The sequence below is a fragment of the Camelus ferus genome, chromosome 13 (genome assembly GCF_009834535.1).
Source record: "Camelus ferus isolate YT-003-E chromosome 13, BCGSAC_Cfer_1.0, whole genome shotgun sequence".
In the NCBI taxonomy this organism is placed as follows: Eukaryota; Metazoa; Chordata; class Mammalia; order Artiodactyla; family Camelidae; genus Camelus; species Camelus ferus.
In genome coordinates this window covers 34,905,208-34,921,541 of record NC_045708.1, presented here as the reverse complement: position 1 = coordinate 34,921,541, position 16,334 = coordinate 34,905,208, and the positions used below count along the sequence as shown (strand labels likewise).

The 16,334-nt window shown below is 47.4% G+C and overlaps 1 protein-coding gene across 1 annotated transcript in view; it reads left to right on the top strand.

The window, feature by feature from the left end:
- AGBL4 (ATP/GTP binding protein like 4) overlaps positions 1-16,334 on the top strand; it is a 1,086,468-nt gene that overhangs the window by 957,841 nt on the left and 112,293 nt on the right. Inside the window, exon 7 of the mRNA XM_032494231.1 lies at positions 12,259-12,348. Within this exon, the coding sequence (XP_032350122.1) occupies positions 12,259-12,348 (90 nt within the window). The remainder of the gene's footprint in view (positions 1-12,258; positions 12,349-16,334) is intronic.

Below are 16,334 nucleotides of genomic sequence, written 5' to 3'. Positions count from 1 at the left end.
CTATGTACTAGCCTCACATATCTGGAAAAAAAAAAACTAGTTATAAAATAAATACCCATAGGAGACTTTCTGAGAAGGGGTAGGGCCTGTCACAGGGGAGGGCCCCCAAATGAGCATCTCCCTCTGCAGACCCAGAGCACCGGAATGGGTATCATTAGTCTGTACTTGTTTTATTTAAAAACCAAATATTTATACAAGATTGTCTAGGTACCAGACACTGTTCTCAGTGCTTTACAAATTACCAACTCATTTACTCATCAGAGCATGACTAGGTGATGGTCCACTATGATCCCATTTTACAGAGGAGAAGACTGAGGCACAAAGCAGTGAAGTCACTTGCCCAAGGTCACATGCCCAGAGAGTGCTGGAGGCATGGCTCTGGTTGGTGCCTAAGTCCTTGCTTGTAGCCTCTGTGCTAAATCACTTCTCTTGTCCTCAGCCCACACGTGCTCTGACAACACCTTCAGGACTGGGCCTTCCTAGAGGAAAAAGATCTACTGGAAGGTGGGACTGAAGGCTTCTGAGCTCAGTAATAACATAGGGTACCTTTGAGGAGCGCCTGCAACTTACACACCTTTCCTCACTTAGCCTGTGATGAAACCATAGTTATTCTGGTCACACAGCTTCAAACCCAGGTCTGCCCAACTCTGGTCCATGTGCCACAGGGATAGCCTGAGATAGAATTTGTATACAGAGTCCAGGTTTATCCTAGAAGCCTTATCCAAGGGACATATAACATCACTGTATGAGAACACCCTCTGGAAATACGTTCTTATGAATTAAGTTTTTACAATTTATTTTATTCAAGACAGATTCCATTCAAGCTGAGTCGTGGAACCATGAAGACAGTAGGAATATGTAATTTCCTAACTCAGGTTAACAGGGGTTTATTTATTTTGCCCACTACAGAAACACCAATTATGGAAACATGCAAATAGCTCCTGGTTTGCGCCCCACGCTGTAGCAGCTTGCCCTTCCCTCCTGCAGCGGGCGCCACCCAGGGCTTGCTGCTCCACTGGACTGCCTGGCTAATGGGATGTTGACAACCTGCCTGGTCAGACACCAAAGCTTCTTTAACTGAGAACATGGCCAATCCAGTCTTCAAGCAGCATGCCTAGGGTTTTAGCAGCCGGCTGCGGTCTCTGTTTCATTCTGCTGCATGCGTGCCATGAGCTTAGTGGTAATGCTGTGGTCCAAAATTTAGTGCACAGTGTGGAGAAGTTATCCAAGACTGATCACGTGTTTCTGACCTAATGTGAAAATCCAATTCACTGTGAGACCTTGCTCAAGTCACTTTCTCTCCTGGTGCCTTGGCACCAAAATGGGGGAGATTAACTAGACCATACTCAGCTTTAGTCATCTCTGCTGTGTGACATCAGGCAGCATTCTTGACTTCTCTGATCCTTATGGCAGTGGAGACATCCTCATGGGAACAAAAAGGAATCACTACAGGGAGAGCTGGTATTAAGTGTAGCTGATTCCTTAATCCATTTACAACGGTGTAGGTTTTAAACCCATTAACGAGGACTGCTACAGGCCAGGTGGCTTCCTCGCAGAGTTCATATCATTTTGACACAGTTCTTTTGTTTCAGCCACACTGAGGCAGCTGCTCTGACACAACTGGTTTGAAATGGGGACATTTTGACACAGCTGAGAAAACAAAGCATTACACCTTCAGCTTTTTAATAAACATTACCAAGTAACATGCCAAGGAGACATTTCAGGCAACCTTCCCTCCTCCTAGAACTACCCCATATCTGACCTCCCCTCTGGCAGGGGGCTCAGGGAGGGGAGCGGGGCAGAGATTGGGCTTGGGGTGGGTTTCCGGTCAAGTTGGCCATGAAGGAAGCAGAGGCAGTAAGGAGCTGGTGGGAGTGAAGGGCAGTGATGACCAGACGTGCACAAGATTGCAGGGGGGGGGGGTGCTGTTTCACACAGTACCTGGTAATTTTCAAAGACAATTTTACATTTAAATGCAGCCATTTCAAAACTCTTGCATCAAAACAACCATGTCAAAATGCCCTTCTCTGTCTCAGATAAAGGAAATGAATGCCACAAAGCAATGAACATGATAGGGCTTCTGCCCCCCAAAAGCTCAGAGTCACCAGAGGGGAAAGGAAGGATGGAAAGAGAAGCAAATTACTATTATACTGCTGGGCAATTGCTGTAATAGCGGAAGGGGTGAGGAGGGAACAGGGTAGAGAGAGCCTGGGGCTGGGGAGGGGGTGACGGGGAATATAAGCAATGCTTGTTGAATGACTGGGAATAGTGAAAATTAACTGAGGGTTTACCTTGTGACAAGCACTGTTATTAGTGCTTTAGTTTAGCTCATTTAGTCCCCACAACTACCCAATAAGATGGATATTATTAAGATTATTCCCATTTCATGGATAAGGAGACTGAGGATCCCAGAGGTCATGTGAGTGACCTTCCCAAGACCACATAGCTACTGAGTGGCAGAGACAGATTTGGAAAGGGGGCACAGCCACACCTAAGGTCCTGCTCACACCCTTGGGCTCTGTGGCCTCTTTGTGGGGAGGGGAGCCTCAGGGAGAAGGAACACAGGTTTTAGCTTCCATCAGACTGCGGCCCACTCTTCTCACCACTTGTCAGCTGGATGATGCCCTTGGACCATCTGCTGACCCCAATCGTCTCTTTCATCTTCTTCCTTTGGCCCTCACCCTCCCCAGCATACATCACTCAGTGCCTGTGGGCAGTACTTTTTGACTCGATAAATATGCAGTCAGCATGCATACCTGCAGGTACCGTGTTAGACCCGGCTCCACAGAAGTTAATGAGACAAAGTTCCTGCCACCAGGAAGCTACCGTTCTCGTGGGAGGAGACCTGAGGGGTAAGGAGCCAGCTCCGCAGAATCCAGGGGAGTCCCCTGGGCAGAGCAGAAAAACAAGGTAGAGCCCCTGTGTGAGGAGGCGTGATGAGCAGATGAGAGAGGGAAGAGGGGAAGGTGGGTAGGGGACAAACTCAGGGTAAGCAGCCTGGATTAACCTCCAGTGCACCAGGGAGCCCCTGCAGGACAGGGAGCAGGAGAGTGGGCTCACTGTGCCCGAGAAGGGGTTACAGGGCACAGGGCAGGGGGCTGCAGTAGCTCAGACAACGCACCATGGGGGCGCTGTGCTTGGGCGGTGGCAGCAGAAACACCGCCCTCATAAACTGTAATGTCTCAGGCGGTTTACAGGGAGGTTGTGTATTATAATTACTCTTCTTTTCCCCTCATCACTGACCCTTCCTTGCCTTCCATAGTCTGTGTGGCCGCATCACAGGTGAGAAGGGGGTGGGGGGGTTCATTTTCTCGGAGCCTGAAACAATCCAGCTTCCCTGTCTCCTCTGAAGATGTTGTGTGGAGAGAGAGAAAAAAATTACACCCTTTAATAGAAATACTTTTCCTTCATTAAATGAAATCTCCAAAGCCCAGCAGCATTTTTGGTGCTTATATGAAGATGCCAGTGGGGATTTGAGATTGAAAGTGGTATTTTTATACAAGTCAATGAAGATCTCAATAGGAAAGAAAGAACACTTCAAATCTAAATTCCTCCAGCAACAGGCAAGACAGATCTCCGGCTCAGGGCCTGGACCGCATCACTCCCAGCCCTACTGGGAAACTTTTCCTGCGGCATTTCGAGCACTCATAAATATTGGTTCTCTGTTTGGGGAAATTGTGTTAATAGTGTCTTTCCAAGGCTGCAAACCATTCAACTTGAATTTCTGTTTATACCTCAACTCTGATAACTTTGTACAAAAGCTCAGGAATTTGTAGGAGTTTGAGTCAGAGGCAGATGCGCACGTGGGCCTGCGCACGTGGATGTGCAGAATAACATGGATTATTTGGTACAGGTGGGAATGAACTCTTCTCCTCAGCAGTGTCAGAGCAAAGACCAGTCACGAGAAGTAGAAAGACTGGGTTCAAATTACAGCTGTAAATCTAAGCTGGGTGGCCCTGGGCAATGACTTAACCTCAGATTTCTCCTCTGTAATAGGAGGAAACAATTCACTTCCCAGGGGGCCTGGTGAGATCTGGATCATAGTGTATGGAGAGGGCCTGGCACTCGGGGCCCACTCAGAACCTGTTCCTTTTCATCCACCTGATGGCTCTGTTGTAGCCCGCTAGACTCATCTGTTTCATGGCAATAATCCTGGTTATCTATTGCTACCTAGTAACCCCCGCCTCCAAATTTAGTGCTTGCAACGACAATCGTCTCGTATTTTGCAAAGAATCTGCAGTCTGACCGCTCCTTTCTGCTTCATGCTGTCTGGGCCTTCAGCAGGGCCGACTCCAACAGCTAAGTTTACAGATGGAGAAACAGCCACGGAAGCGGCCAGAGGGAAGGGGTCTGCCTGGAGCTACAGAGCATTAAGGAAAGCTCTTTTCTGAACACCACCACCAGGTCCTGTGAGGGGAGAACAAACTGAAAGGCACTAGCTTTTGAGTTGGTGAGACGCCCTGGGGGCAGTAAAGCCACTGGAGGGATTGCACTTGTGTTTGCAACAGCTGGTGCTTTGGTCCCACCGAACCAGGCTTGGGGGTCTGGTGAGTTGGCCGGTCCTCGCCTCTTCCCTGGCTTCCTCATGCACGAGACAGGGATTCTCAGCCCTCACAGGGCTGACAGAGGCTTGCCTAGCAGCTAGCAGATGCTCAATAAATGGTGTCCATTAAAAGAAGGATTAGTTCTCTGCTCTGCCTCCAAGCATCCCAGTGCCCGCCCCACCAGCCCGCATTGCCGGGAAAGCAGGAGAGGGCTCTGACTGCGACTAGCAGGCAGGCTGAACTCTCCCCTTCCAGTGTGGAAAAATCCATTACCGAGAAGTCATTTGTCAAAGCCAACTGTTTAGCTGCTTTAATTTACATATTTATCAAGTTTGATTAGAATGTATTGTCTTCGACTTTCATCCTAGCTTTCACCTCTTCTCGCCCTCTTTTCCTGGGGAAACTGTTTTTGTTGTCCTTGTTGCAAAAGGGCACCTCGTAATTCAATTTGCATTTGCTAATCAGCCCAAAACTGAACCTGGTGAGACATTTCTAGAGGCTGGGCGAGATAAAAGGCAGAGCACGTGTTAGGAAAAGCCTGGGCACTCAGTTCTAGCCTGACTCACTCGTGCAGCCAAAGGGCAACAAGTACCCGACAAGTGTTCCATGGGGATTTATTGAGCGCCTTCTGTGTGCGAGGCACTGGGAATACAATATGTGAAAAAGACAGGCAGTCATGTGTTGCTTAGAGTCTAGTGACCTCAGTTTTTGCATCTGGAAGATCAGGCAGTTGGACCAAATAACCTCTAAGTGTCTGCAAGTTACCTTTTTCTTCCCCTATCTTTTGGAAGAAGGTAATTAGGTTTAATTTTTTTTTAATGGAGGTACTGGGGACTGAACCCAGGATGTGCGTGCTAAGCACACGGTCTACCAGTAAAGCTATATCCTCCCCCACAAGGTACCATTTTTGAACACATACTATGCATCAGATTGTGGGCATAGACCTGATGCATTATCTAGTTAACTCTCACGAGACTCTTACATTGATATTGTTATCCTCATCTTGCAGGTGAGGAGATGAACACTCTCAGAGCTCAAAGTCACACATGGGAGGATTTGATTTAGCCCTTGTTCTGTCTGACTCTAATTCAAGTTTATAACCGCAAAGCCAGGCTTGATTTTTCTTCTTCACTAGTCTTTGAGCTCCTGGGTGGCAGGGACAGTGTCTGATTGCTCTCTGTGTCCTCAGGGGCCAGCCCAAAGTTTGGCAGATGGTCAGTGTTAGAAAATACGAATAGAATTGAATTGAAAAAGAAAGTCCTTCATCCTCAGCCTACTCTGCTTTTCAGCCTCAGATCTGCCCCACTCTCGTGAGCTGCCTCAGCTGAAGGCCATGTAGCAGATGCTATGTGCCCCACCCCACCTCTCTTCAGGACCAATTTCCCCAGTTCCCAGGAGTGTTGGTGCCTGACAGCTTACAGCTGAGCTCCTCCGTGGAAATTACACTCAGCTGAGGGAAGCTGCCTTGACCGAGGCTCCACCCCAGACCTGGGGGCAGCCCACATCCACGCAGGACGCAGACCCAGCCCCTTTGTTTCCTGGAACAATGATACAGGGCCCTCCTGGCCCAGAGCTCCCCATGTGATTGATTAAAGTCGCTGTTAAGACTGTCCCAACCCTGCTCGACTCACTTCTCACAAGCGTTGCTGAGAGCAGTCCCGAGGAATCTCCTGCCTGGCGATCTCAGAGCCGCCCAGCCTGTGCCCCAGGAGACCTGACCTCGGTAGGTACTCTGAGCAGGCTGCTCTGATTCTGACTTTCTGGAAGAGCTTGGAGGGTGCTGGGATCAAGAGAGAGCATGGTGGGGAGAGTCCTCCTGCCATTAGCCTTCCCCCAGAAGGCTGCCTGCTGACATGCTCCAGGCCCAGGGCCCCAGGCTAGCAGGGCAGCCTGGCTGAGGGGTGCTGCCCCCGTGACTGTCAAGGTGACGACTGACCTAGCCCTCTGTATCTCAGGCCGGTCGCATTTTGGCTCCCTTCACATCTCAGGCAGGCATCTCCAGGCACTTTCCAAGCACCAGCCTGCATGGACATTGCCCAAGGTGCCCCAGTAATGGAAGAGGAGGCCACTTGGACCTTGGAGCTCTGGCTCAACCCCTCTCTGGCTGTGTGGCCTGGGGCCAGTCGCTTGTCCTTTCTGGGCCTCTCCCTTCATCTTCACAGTGAGGCTGGCCCACTCCTCAGGCTTTGCAGTTCTGCTGGGCTCTAAGAGTCCCCTATAAGTCAGAGGCCTCCTTAGGGCTTTTTAAAGCCAAAAGAGTGGTTTTAATATGTACTCAACACATGAGGTGTACCAGAGGGGGAGAGGCTCCTTTCCCAAAGGATTGAAATTCCAGAATTAATGCTTCCTTTCTCATCAGGAGCATTTCTCTGTCATGAGCATACTCTTCTCAATGGTAATCTTTGTTCTCTTCTTCTGTCTCAAGGGTAGAACACTCAGTCCCTAACCCTGGAGCATGGGTGAGTCTACCTCACAGATATGAGGTTTTAGGCTGTGGGAGATCTGAGCCTCGCTAAGGGACTGTGACCCAGAGGGCAGCAGGGTGAGGGAGTGAGAGAGCTGAAAATAAACTTTGCCGACACCACTGTTTTCTCAAGGTGGCCCAGAGGCTAGCAGACGCTGGGCTTTAGGGAGAACAGACCTGCGGTGTGGCGTTCGGTCCTGCCTGAGCAGCTGCAAGTGATTTATGACCAGATGAGGGGCCCAGATGAACTCCATGAGCTCCGAAGAGGGTGAAGGTCTGGAGGTATCTGGAAAGGCTTTTTAGAGGAGTTGGGGCAGAGACAGAAAGTCTAAGAAACTGAAGATTTGCTTGGGAAGATAGTGACAAGGCCAGTCTGAATAAAGTAGAATATTTTATAAAGAGGAAAACATGCGCCCAGGTGTGGAGGTGTGGAGGGAACATTCATGCTTATGGGGCTGCCAAGAGTTAGCCGAGGCTGGGGCCTGGGGAAGGGGCTGGGGAGGTGAGCGGCCAGCAGCTACCAGAGACCAGGCAGTGGGGTGGAGGTTGGGAGGGCCAGCCAAGGGAGGCTGGACTTGCCCGGAGGACAGCGGAGCACTGCTCAAGGGTTGTAAGCAGAGAAGCAGAGGGAGTGGCGTGTTCTAGTTGCTGTTTGAAAAGACCACTTTAGTGGCTGGGTGGAGGATGGGCTGGCAAGGAGGGCGCCTGCACTGGGACACCAGTGACCAGGCTATTCCAGTCCAGAGCTGGCTGTTGCCACCAGGATTTCCTTTTCTCCTGCTTGGAAGCAGTGTGGACCTGTGTGGGCCCCAGGCTACGGGGGACAAGACTGCAACTGGTCTGGTTTGGAAACGAACAGGAGGGCATTTTCTTGGCCTCAGGCCAAGGCATCCTAAAGTCAAGAAAATATGAAAGGCTATCTTTAAAGAAAAAAAATTCCTTCTCCTGTTGTAACGTTCCACGTTCCCCTCCCAGGTTCCCCCCACTTCTTCCTTCACAGAACACCTCTCTCCCCATGACAAGTTATTATCAGAGTTATTGTCAGGAGACAGAGGGAAACAAAATTGACAGTGTGAACTTCTGGGAGATTTTTGTCCTCAGAAGGCCCAGCTGGTGCTCTCTGGGGCATCTTGGTGGGTATCCATCAACCACGGGTCCATGGATAATTCACCAGATCAACTGAGGCTCTCTCTCCATCCTGACACCAAGGTTGTGGCTCTGGTCCTCACTCACGCTCAGCATGAGATGCAAAGTTTCTTAAGTTCTACAATCAACTAGGGGAAGTGTATTTATCTCTAGGGGATTCATTAGTTATCTATCACTTCCTAACACGTTACTCTGGAGTTCAGCATTTTAAAACAACAAACCAAAGTTGGGGGAGCTCACCTCTTGAAGGGAGGAGATTAATGAATTTGTGGATGCATTTTGAAAACCACCACAAGGACCTATTTAATCTCCAAGAAGTGATATGACGCAGTGGTTAAGAGTATAATTTGAGATTCATAAAGACCTAGGTTTAATCCCGGCCCCACATTTGTTACTGATGCAGGTCGGGACAAGTCATTTAACCTTGCTAGGTCTCAATTTCCTATAAGATAGGGGTAAGAATAGTAGATGTTTCTTTGGATTCTGTGAAAATTAAATAAGATCATACATGTAAAGTGCCTGACACAGAGTAAGCACTGAATAAATATGACTTAATTGCTATTGTAGTGGGATAATATTATTGTCCTCGTTCGCAAGAGGCAAGATGGCATAGAGGTGAGAACACAGGTGGAGTCAGACTGTCAAGGTGGGGACTCTGGCTCCGCCAGCCCTTAGCTGCGAGAACTAGGGTGAGTTGCTCAGTGTCTTTTGGCCTTGGTCTTCTATACAAAGAAGATAATAAAAGCTAGTGCCCAGCCACCTAGTAGATGTTCAATAAATGTGTTACGAAAGAGGAAATGGTGGAGGGGTGATAAAGGGATATTATCCCTCTATCAAAGTTGTGTGTTTGTGTGTGTTGGGATGCTGCACAAAACACTTGACTTCAACACCATCTGTTACCTGGGGAGCCTGGTATGGCTGTCCCAGTTCCATTTGAGTGTCCCCTGGACCCTGAGCATGTCCCCTCCAAAGCTTCCAGTTTTATCTTCCCTTTTGTGTTATTCTTGGTCTCCTGGTTCAGCTTCTTTGCCACCCTGGCTTTGTTCAAGCATACTTCCTTCATCATCCCTGCTGCCTCCACCAAGAATATGTTTAATTGGCTTTGCACGAGTCTGGGGATTTAGTGACAGGATTGTGTGTGTTGGGGGGGTCCCATGTCACACCACCTCAGAGCTGCTACATTACCTTAAATTGATTTTGCAAATGAAAGCTAAAAGCTAAGCAAAGGCGACCCATCCATTTTGCCTAAAGATGATTATAATGCTCTTTTACGGCCTCCTAAATGACAAAGCAATTTGTTACCTGCCTGCATCAACATTTGCTTATATTAGCACCCGAGATGCTTGATTTTTATTAGCCCCACGTTATCATTTTATGAAGACGCAGGGGCTCAGTAAAATTAGTGTGCAAATAGAATGCCCATTTTGCATTTCCCCGTGGTCAGCAGAAATTCTGAATGCAATTGAGTTGATACCAGGTTGGGGGAGACATCCATAAAGGTAGCTTTCACTGAGGCCTCGGTAATGCCATTTATCATCTCTACGCTGCTCGGATAGATGGGGTCAGTGTCAGACAGTGTTTTTTAAAAGGGCTTGGTGGCATTTTGGTTTATTTTGTTGTTAGTTTTTAAGCAAAAAAGCAGTATAAATACTGAGACATACCTCAGCTTCCACAAACAACAAGGGATAAAACCAAACTCTCCTGTGTACATTATAGATAGAAAGGCAGTAGGTGCGGAATCTGATACTGTCATTAGTGGGTCCAGGAGGAGACTGCTAGCTCTGTGACCTTGGGCATGTCCCTTCCTTCTGGGAGCCTCAGTTCCCTCACCTGTAAAATGGGATACCCTCCACCTCACAGAGGCATGATAAAGATTAAACGTGTCTGAATTTCTTTATAAACCATGATCAGTATGAGCACATTTTACTTATTAATTCAATGGCCAGTTCCTGAGAACTTAGTCCATGCAGGGTCCTGGGAAAGACATTAAACATACACCATGAAAGTCACAGTTTGTTCCTCAAGGAGCTTGTATTCTGTCCATGAAATGTTCATGTATCTAACTCCTCTTTTAAACTATAGACTTCTTTGTAGCAGATGAGCCTTCTCTCTCCCTCCCTTTGCTCCTAAAGGTGTTTAGCATAGAGCCGAGTGCAGAGCGAGTTCTCAAGAATGTATTTTGGCTTCATTATATGTCTCACTGCCTTATAGGGATGTAGTTTTAGGGAAGCAGTGACGATACTGGTGACCCCAATAGACCAAGCAAGTCCTAAGCCGTCAGAGCCAGGCTTCAGAGGGTTAATTCTTTTGATTTTAGTCTCTGATGTTGGTGCATCAACTGCTGGGATCATGAACCACATTCGAAATAACCTGTCCCTAGCATTTCAGAAGCAAAAAGCCTGTTACTGGTTACTACCTGCCCCCTCCCTCCGAATCAACCTCTAGCACAGATGGGATCCTTTAATCCAGCTCCTCTCAACGTTCATTTCTGAATTTCCTTCAAGTCATCGTTCTGTTCTATGTCAGTCGGTCCTTCTTCTGCTCGTGGCTAAGTGCCCTTTCCTGCCCCTCCTTTCTGGAAATGTCACTCTTGGCTACTGCTTTTGTCTAATACTGTCTTTGCACAATGCAAAACTTTATTATACAAGTGGGACTTCTGTAGAGGCAGCAAGAGCTTGGGCTCTGATTCTGGCCCATAATTTTCTATTTCTTTGTACGTCTAATAATTTTTATCAGATGCTGGATATTGTGAATTATACATTGTTGAATATCTGGATTTTGTTGTCTTCCTTTAAAGAGAGTTAGAATTTATATAGCAGGCAGTCAAAATGTTTTTGTTCCATTTAAGCCTTTTGAGATTTATTTTAAAATTTTGTTGGAGTGAGTCTAGAGTGGTTTAGCCCCACTGCTAAGGCATGGCCCTTCTGGGTTCTCTACCCAATGCCCTGAATGATCAGTGCAGACTTCCACTTTGGAGGTGGGAATTCAAGTGATGCCTAGCCCTGTGTGAGCCCTGAGAAAGTGCACTTCACAACTCCGTGTTCATTTTTTAAATAACATCGTGGAGATTCACCCTGTGCATGCATATCTTGGGACCCAACAAAGACTCATGAAGACCCCTTCACAGATTTCTGGAACTCTTTCTACAGAGCTCCCTCTTCTCTGGAACTTACAGAGTTTCCCCACCTGCTCCAGACCCCCTAAACGTCAATCTCAGTGAGACTTCCATGCTCTGTTCAGCATACCCCTCCCTGCTCTTTGGTCTGGGATGGGCCGCCAGGCAAAAAACCAGTCATGGGGCACGCCTCATTAGTTTCCCTTTTCTCGTGAATTAGTCTTGCACTGACTCTTGTTCAATGTCTGGAAACAGTTATTCTGTACATTTTTGTCCAATCTTCTAGTTGCTTAAGATGAAAGAGAAATCTGGTCCCTCTTACTCCATCAAGGCCAAACGGGGCTTGGATTCTAATCTCAGATCTACCCTACATAGCTGGGTAGGTAGACCTTGAACAAGTTATATAACCTCTGAGCCTCAGTTTCTGCCTTGATAAAAGGAGTATTAATTGTGCATGTTTCTGTAAGGATTATAAATAATGTATATAATGCACCTGCCACAAAAGGTGCTGATTGAACGGCAGCTGCCACTGTTACTAGTACCAATATAAATAGCACCCTTGCTACTCCTGCACTTACTGAATTTCTACTGTGTACTGGGCGATATGTAAGCCTGTTTAGTTATGACAACAATCCTATGAAGAAAATATCCACGTTTATAGATTAGCACATTGAAACTCAGGAAGGATACATAACCTGCCTAGTTCCATGGTCAGTGGATCTGGGATTGGACTTCATATGACTTCTTCAGATGATTATAATATTAAAATGATCATTTGCACCAAAGAAGAGGAATGTAAGTGTTTAATATTAGATAACCAGGGACTTAATACAACTAGTCAGTAATGGCTAGGACTTAATGGTTCTAACCCAGTGGTTTAAGAGATCAGTGCAAAGCATCCTTTTCCTGCCTCCCTCTCTCCCGCATACTAACTCCTCATCTAAGTTCTCCCTGTCCTCCTTAGCAACCTCTTCCATTTTGTCTTACAGACAACCTTCGAGAAGGGGCGGAGCAGAAGGTGGTATTCATCACAGGGCGAGTCCACCCGGGGGAAACACCCTCTTCATTTGTGTGTCAAGGTGAGTTGCCAGATCTCATGGGCATCCCATGCCTACCCCCTACACCCAACCTGGACACTGTGATGGCCTCTGGGATGGTATGGTCACATGCAGCAGAGTCATTATCTCGGACGAGAATTCACTTCACTTCTAAAGAGGCTGCACCTGAACTCTGTTAGTATTATTTCACTAAATATTTATTGACTACATGTATGTATGGAAGAATGGCTGAATGAACGGATGGACGGGTGGATGAATAAATGAACAGGTAGGGCTGAATGAAGTTCTCTTGTATGTGCTGTATTGAGGATGAGTCATAGAGTCAGCTACACTTCTTAGTTTTGTTTTACTTGTCTCTGTTGGTTTACAAAAATAAGAAATCTGGCCTCCTCCCACTCAGCATCACCACCAAGAAAAAAAAAAAATCTGGCCCTAGGTCAATGCATACATTGGTAGAAGTGTGGTGGACTAGGGAAGTAAGAATTGAAAATTATTTACTCGTTCATTCAGTCATTCAGTTAACAAACAACTTTTAAAATACCTACCATGAGCAGGAATGCATGCTTCATATCAGACAACCAGAGATAAATAAGGTGTAATTTCTCTTCTCAAATATATCTCTTTATAATTGAATTTTATTTATTAAGTGTTTAATCCATGTTAAATATATATTTAGTCAACAATATATATAATCCATGTGTGTATATATATATATATGTTCAACTAGTCAGCAATATAAATATGTTCAACAGGTGACATATAAATGATAATTGAATGAATGCCCAGGTTCCCACCAGCCTAAGAAGCAGAATATTATCTATTCCTTTAAATCCTCTGTCCTCCTTACTTTCCCTGCACACAACTAACCATCAGCTTGAATTTTGTATTTGTCCTTCTTAATAGTTTTACTATACATGTAAGCATTCCTAAACAATGCATTTTTAGTTTTGCTTGTTTTGAACTTTTTAACAATGGCAGCATTCTGTATGCACTGGAGCTTGCTTTGCCCAGCATCTGTGTTGGTGAGTATAGCTGTAGTTCTCTTGTTCTCTCCATGTGTTCTATTCCATTTCTGTCTATACCTTGACTTACCTGTCTGTTCTCCTGAAGATGGACCATTTAGTTGTTTACACTGATTTTTCTTAAGAACAGTACTGATTCAAATGTCATATTTGTATCACACAAATGTGATACACACCTGTTACCTGTGCACATGTGCAAATATTTTTCTAAGGTGTACAACTGGAATGTAATTGCTAGGTCATAGGATACGTGTGTCTTCAACTTTACTGGCTGTTTCCAAATTTCTCTCTAAAACGTTACACAACTTGACATTGCCCCCAGCAGTGTGTAAGAGCTCCTCCTATCCCACGTTCTCGCCAGTACTTTTTCATTTTTACCTTCTAGTAGGTCTGTTACGTATAAAATATGTGACACTATGTATGAGCCAAGCACTTTTCTAAGCACTTTACATATTTTGTTATTTATTTTGTTAATGTCATCTAAGTTATTTGCTTTATCTTGATTGTATTAATTTTTCTATGTCATAGGAATGAATATCAACTATATTTTTACATATAAGAAAACTGAAGTTTAGAGAGGTTATTTTAGTCTCAAAATGACCATGAGGTCGAAGGGATATGAAAAAGCCCACGGAGGTGGTAACAACCCGTGGGAGGCAGCGGGTATCCGTGCTTTGCCGTCGGACAGTCTTGGGGTCAGATACTGACTCCGCCGCTTCCTAGCAGTTTGCTTTCCTTAAAGGTAAAATCAGTCATACTGATCTGTGAAGGCTGTTGTGACGCTGGCAGGAGATGAAAGCGAACAGACACCCAGTCCGGTGCCTGGCACACAGCAGGCCCCCAGGAGATGCCACCCCTTCCCCATGGGGATCTGAGAAGATGAAGCGGGTAATTTGCTTTGTAAGTGCGAAGGCACTCTGCAAACAAACATGGGGCTTATTCGCCCCATTCATATCTTTACAGGGCTGTGTTCCGCACAGCGTCTCCCTCTTTGTTTCAGACAAGGAGACTGAGTTTCAGGGAGAGGGAGTGATTGCCCAAAGACAAGCAGCTTGTCTGAGGCAGAGCTGGGCAGGGGTCTCAGGCCCCCGCTCCAGGCACCTTAGCTGACTCCATGGCATTCTCATTTCCCTCCTCCTTCCTCCCCAGCACTGTCCTTGTAATAACCTCTCCCAGTCCCTCCTGGTTGTACCAACTCCTTTGCTGGCAGCCATCTGCCAGTTACTAAACTTGGCAGCAGCCCTGTTCCCCCAGCTGATCGGATGCAACTGTTTTGTCCTTGTTTGTGAAAAGACAGTAGACTTACTGTCAATACTTTCATCTCTGGGAGCCCAACTCCCGTGCCCACCTCCTCTGTGGGCCACAGACCGAGCGCAGGGTCACCATCCCATTTCTCAGGCAAAGCCTGAGGCAGAGAGAAGCTGAATAGCTCTCCAGGGCTCTCTCTGTTGTTGACCCTGCTTTCCCCAAAAGAAATCTGGCCATGCTGAGTGGATAGACTCCGTGCTGTTCTGTGAGCTTTCAATCAATGTTTGCTCCTTGGCAGAGCCTTCCAGTGCCTTCCCACCACCTTCTCAAGGTAAATGGTCACAATCCTCCATGATCTGGCTCTTCCCAGGTGGCCTCAGTCTCCTTATATCCCAGCCCTGCACAGCTTAATCCCTGAACAGTTTTCTCCCCACCACCGGGCCTTTGCACCTGCTGCTCCTCTGCCTGGGAGGTCTCAGGCCCACTCCTTGTCACCTGGCAAACACCCCTCACCTCCCAAGATTCACTTCCAGTACCCACTGTGGGTCCTCTGGCCACTGCTTTCAGCCCCTGCTTTGTGCCTGCATCGTGGGCCACCCAATGGTCATCTTCATTGCCCTGATTCGTTAGCATTTGATTTGTATTTGTTGCTCTCCCTTTAAACTTGAGGTATTGGAGGCCCAGGGCTGGATCTTAGAGTGTCATCCCCCACATCTGTAAAATGGACATTGTCTTGCTTATCTCACGGGGCTGCTGTGAAGAACAAATGCTGTCTTGGCTCTGGGATGCTAAATCTGAGTTCAGAAAGAGAAGCCTCCGGGTCTCACAGCAGTAAATAGCGGGAGGGGGCTTTGAACCTGGTTCTCCCAAGCCTGTACCTGCTTTTTTGCCCCCTCAGGGATAGGAAGCCCTAGAAGGCCAAGCTTCCTGCCTGGAAGAACACAGTGCTCTGGCCACCCCCGCAACATTGTGCATGTGACAGTGAGACTGTGGAGGCTCAGGGAAGTGAGTGGCTTACCCAGGGTGACACAGCTAATTCATGTCAGATGTGGCACTGTGGCCCATCTCCCCACCTCTCTCATTGTCCCTTGAGACACAGTTCATCCTTCCTGAGGCAGCTTAAGACAGGCATCTTTCCCCTACTTTGCCCGTGAGGAACTGAGGCATACTCTTTCCCAAGGATCTCCCAGCCTGCTGGGAACAGCCCAGACCACAGCCCTGCAGACCAGCCCTTAGCTGGATCTGCACCCCTCCTACCCCACCAGCCCACCTTGTTCTGGGAAGGACAGAAGGCCTAGAAGGATGATGGCTGAGGTACCTTAAATTTTGTTAAATCTTTTTCCCATTAACTGACTTGGTGACCTTGAGTGGAGAACAGACAGACACGCGGGGCCTGGTTGTCCCCATCTGGCTGGGACCACGGTTCTTGCGGCCGAGCTGCCGATGCACCTGCTGCTGGGAGCAGAGTAAAGCCCTGTCATGGCAGAGCTCTGGTAGGGGTGGCATTTAGGGTGGCAGGGCTTTGATGTCCTCAGGGCTCTCCTTGGTGGTGGGATGGCTGATTCTCAGTCACTCTCTGCTGCCCTGAACCCCACTCATGGCCTCTACAAGGTCAAACTGTCCTCGTTTCCCAGCTACGGCATGAGAGGTCAAGGGCGCGCCCGTGTTGCCCTGGAGCTGGGTCTCTGGAGCTGCGCCTCCTGGGATTGAAGCCCAGCTGCCCTGCTTCGTCCAGGA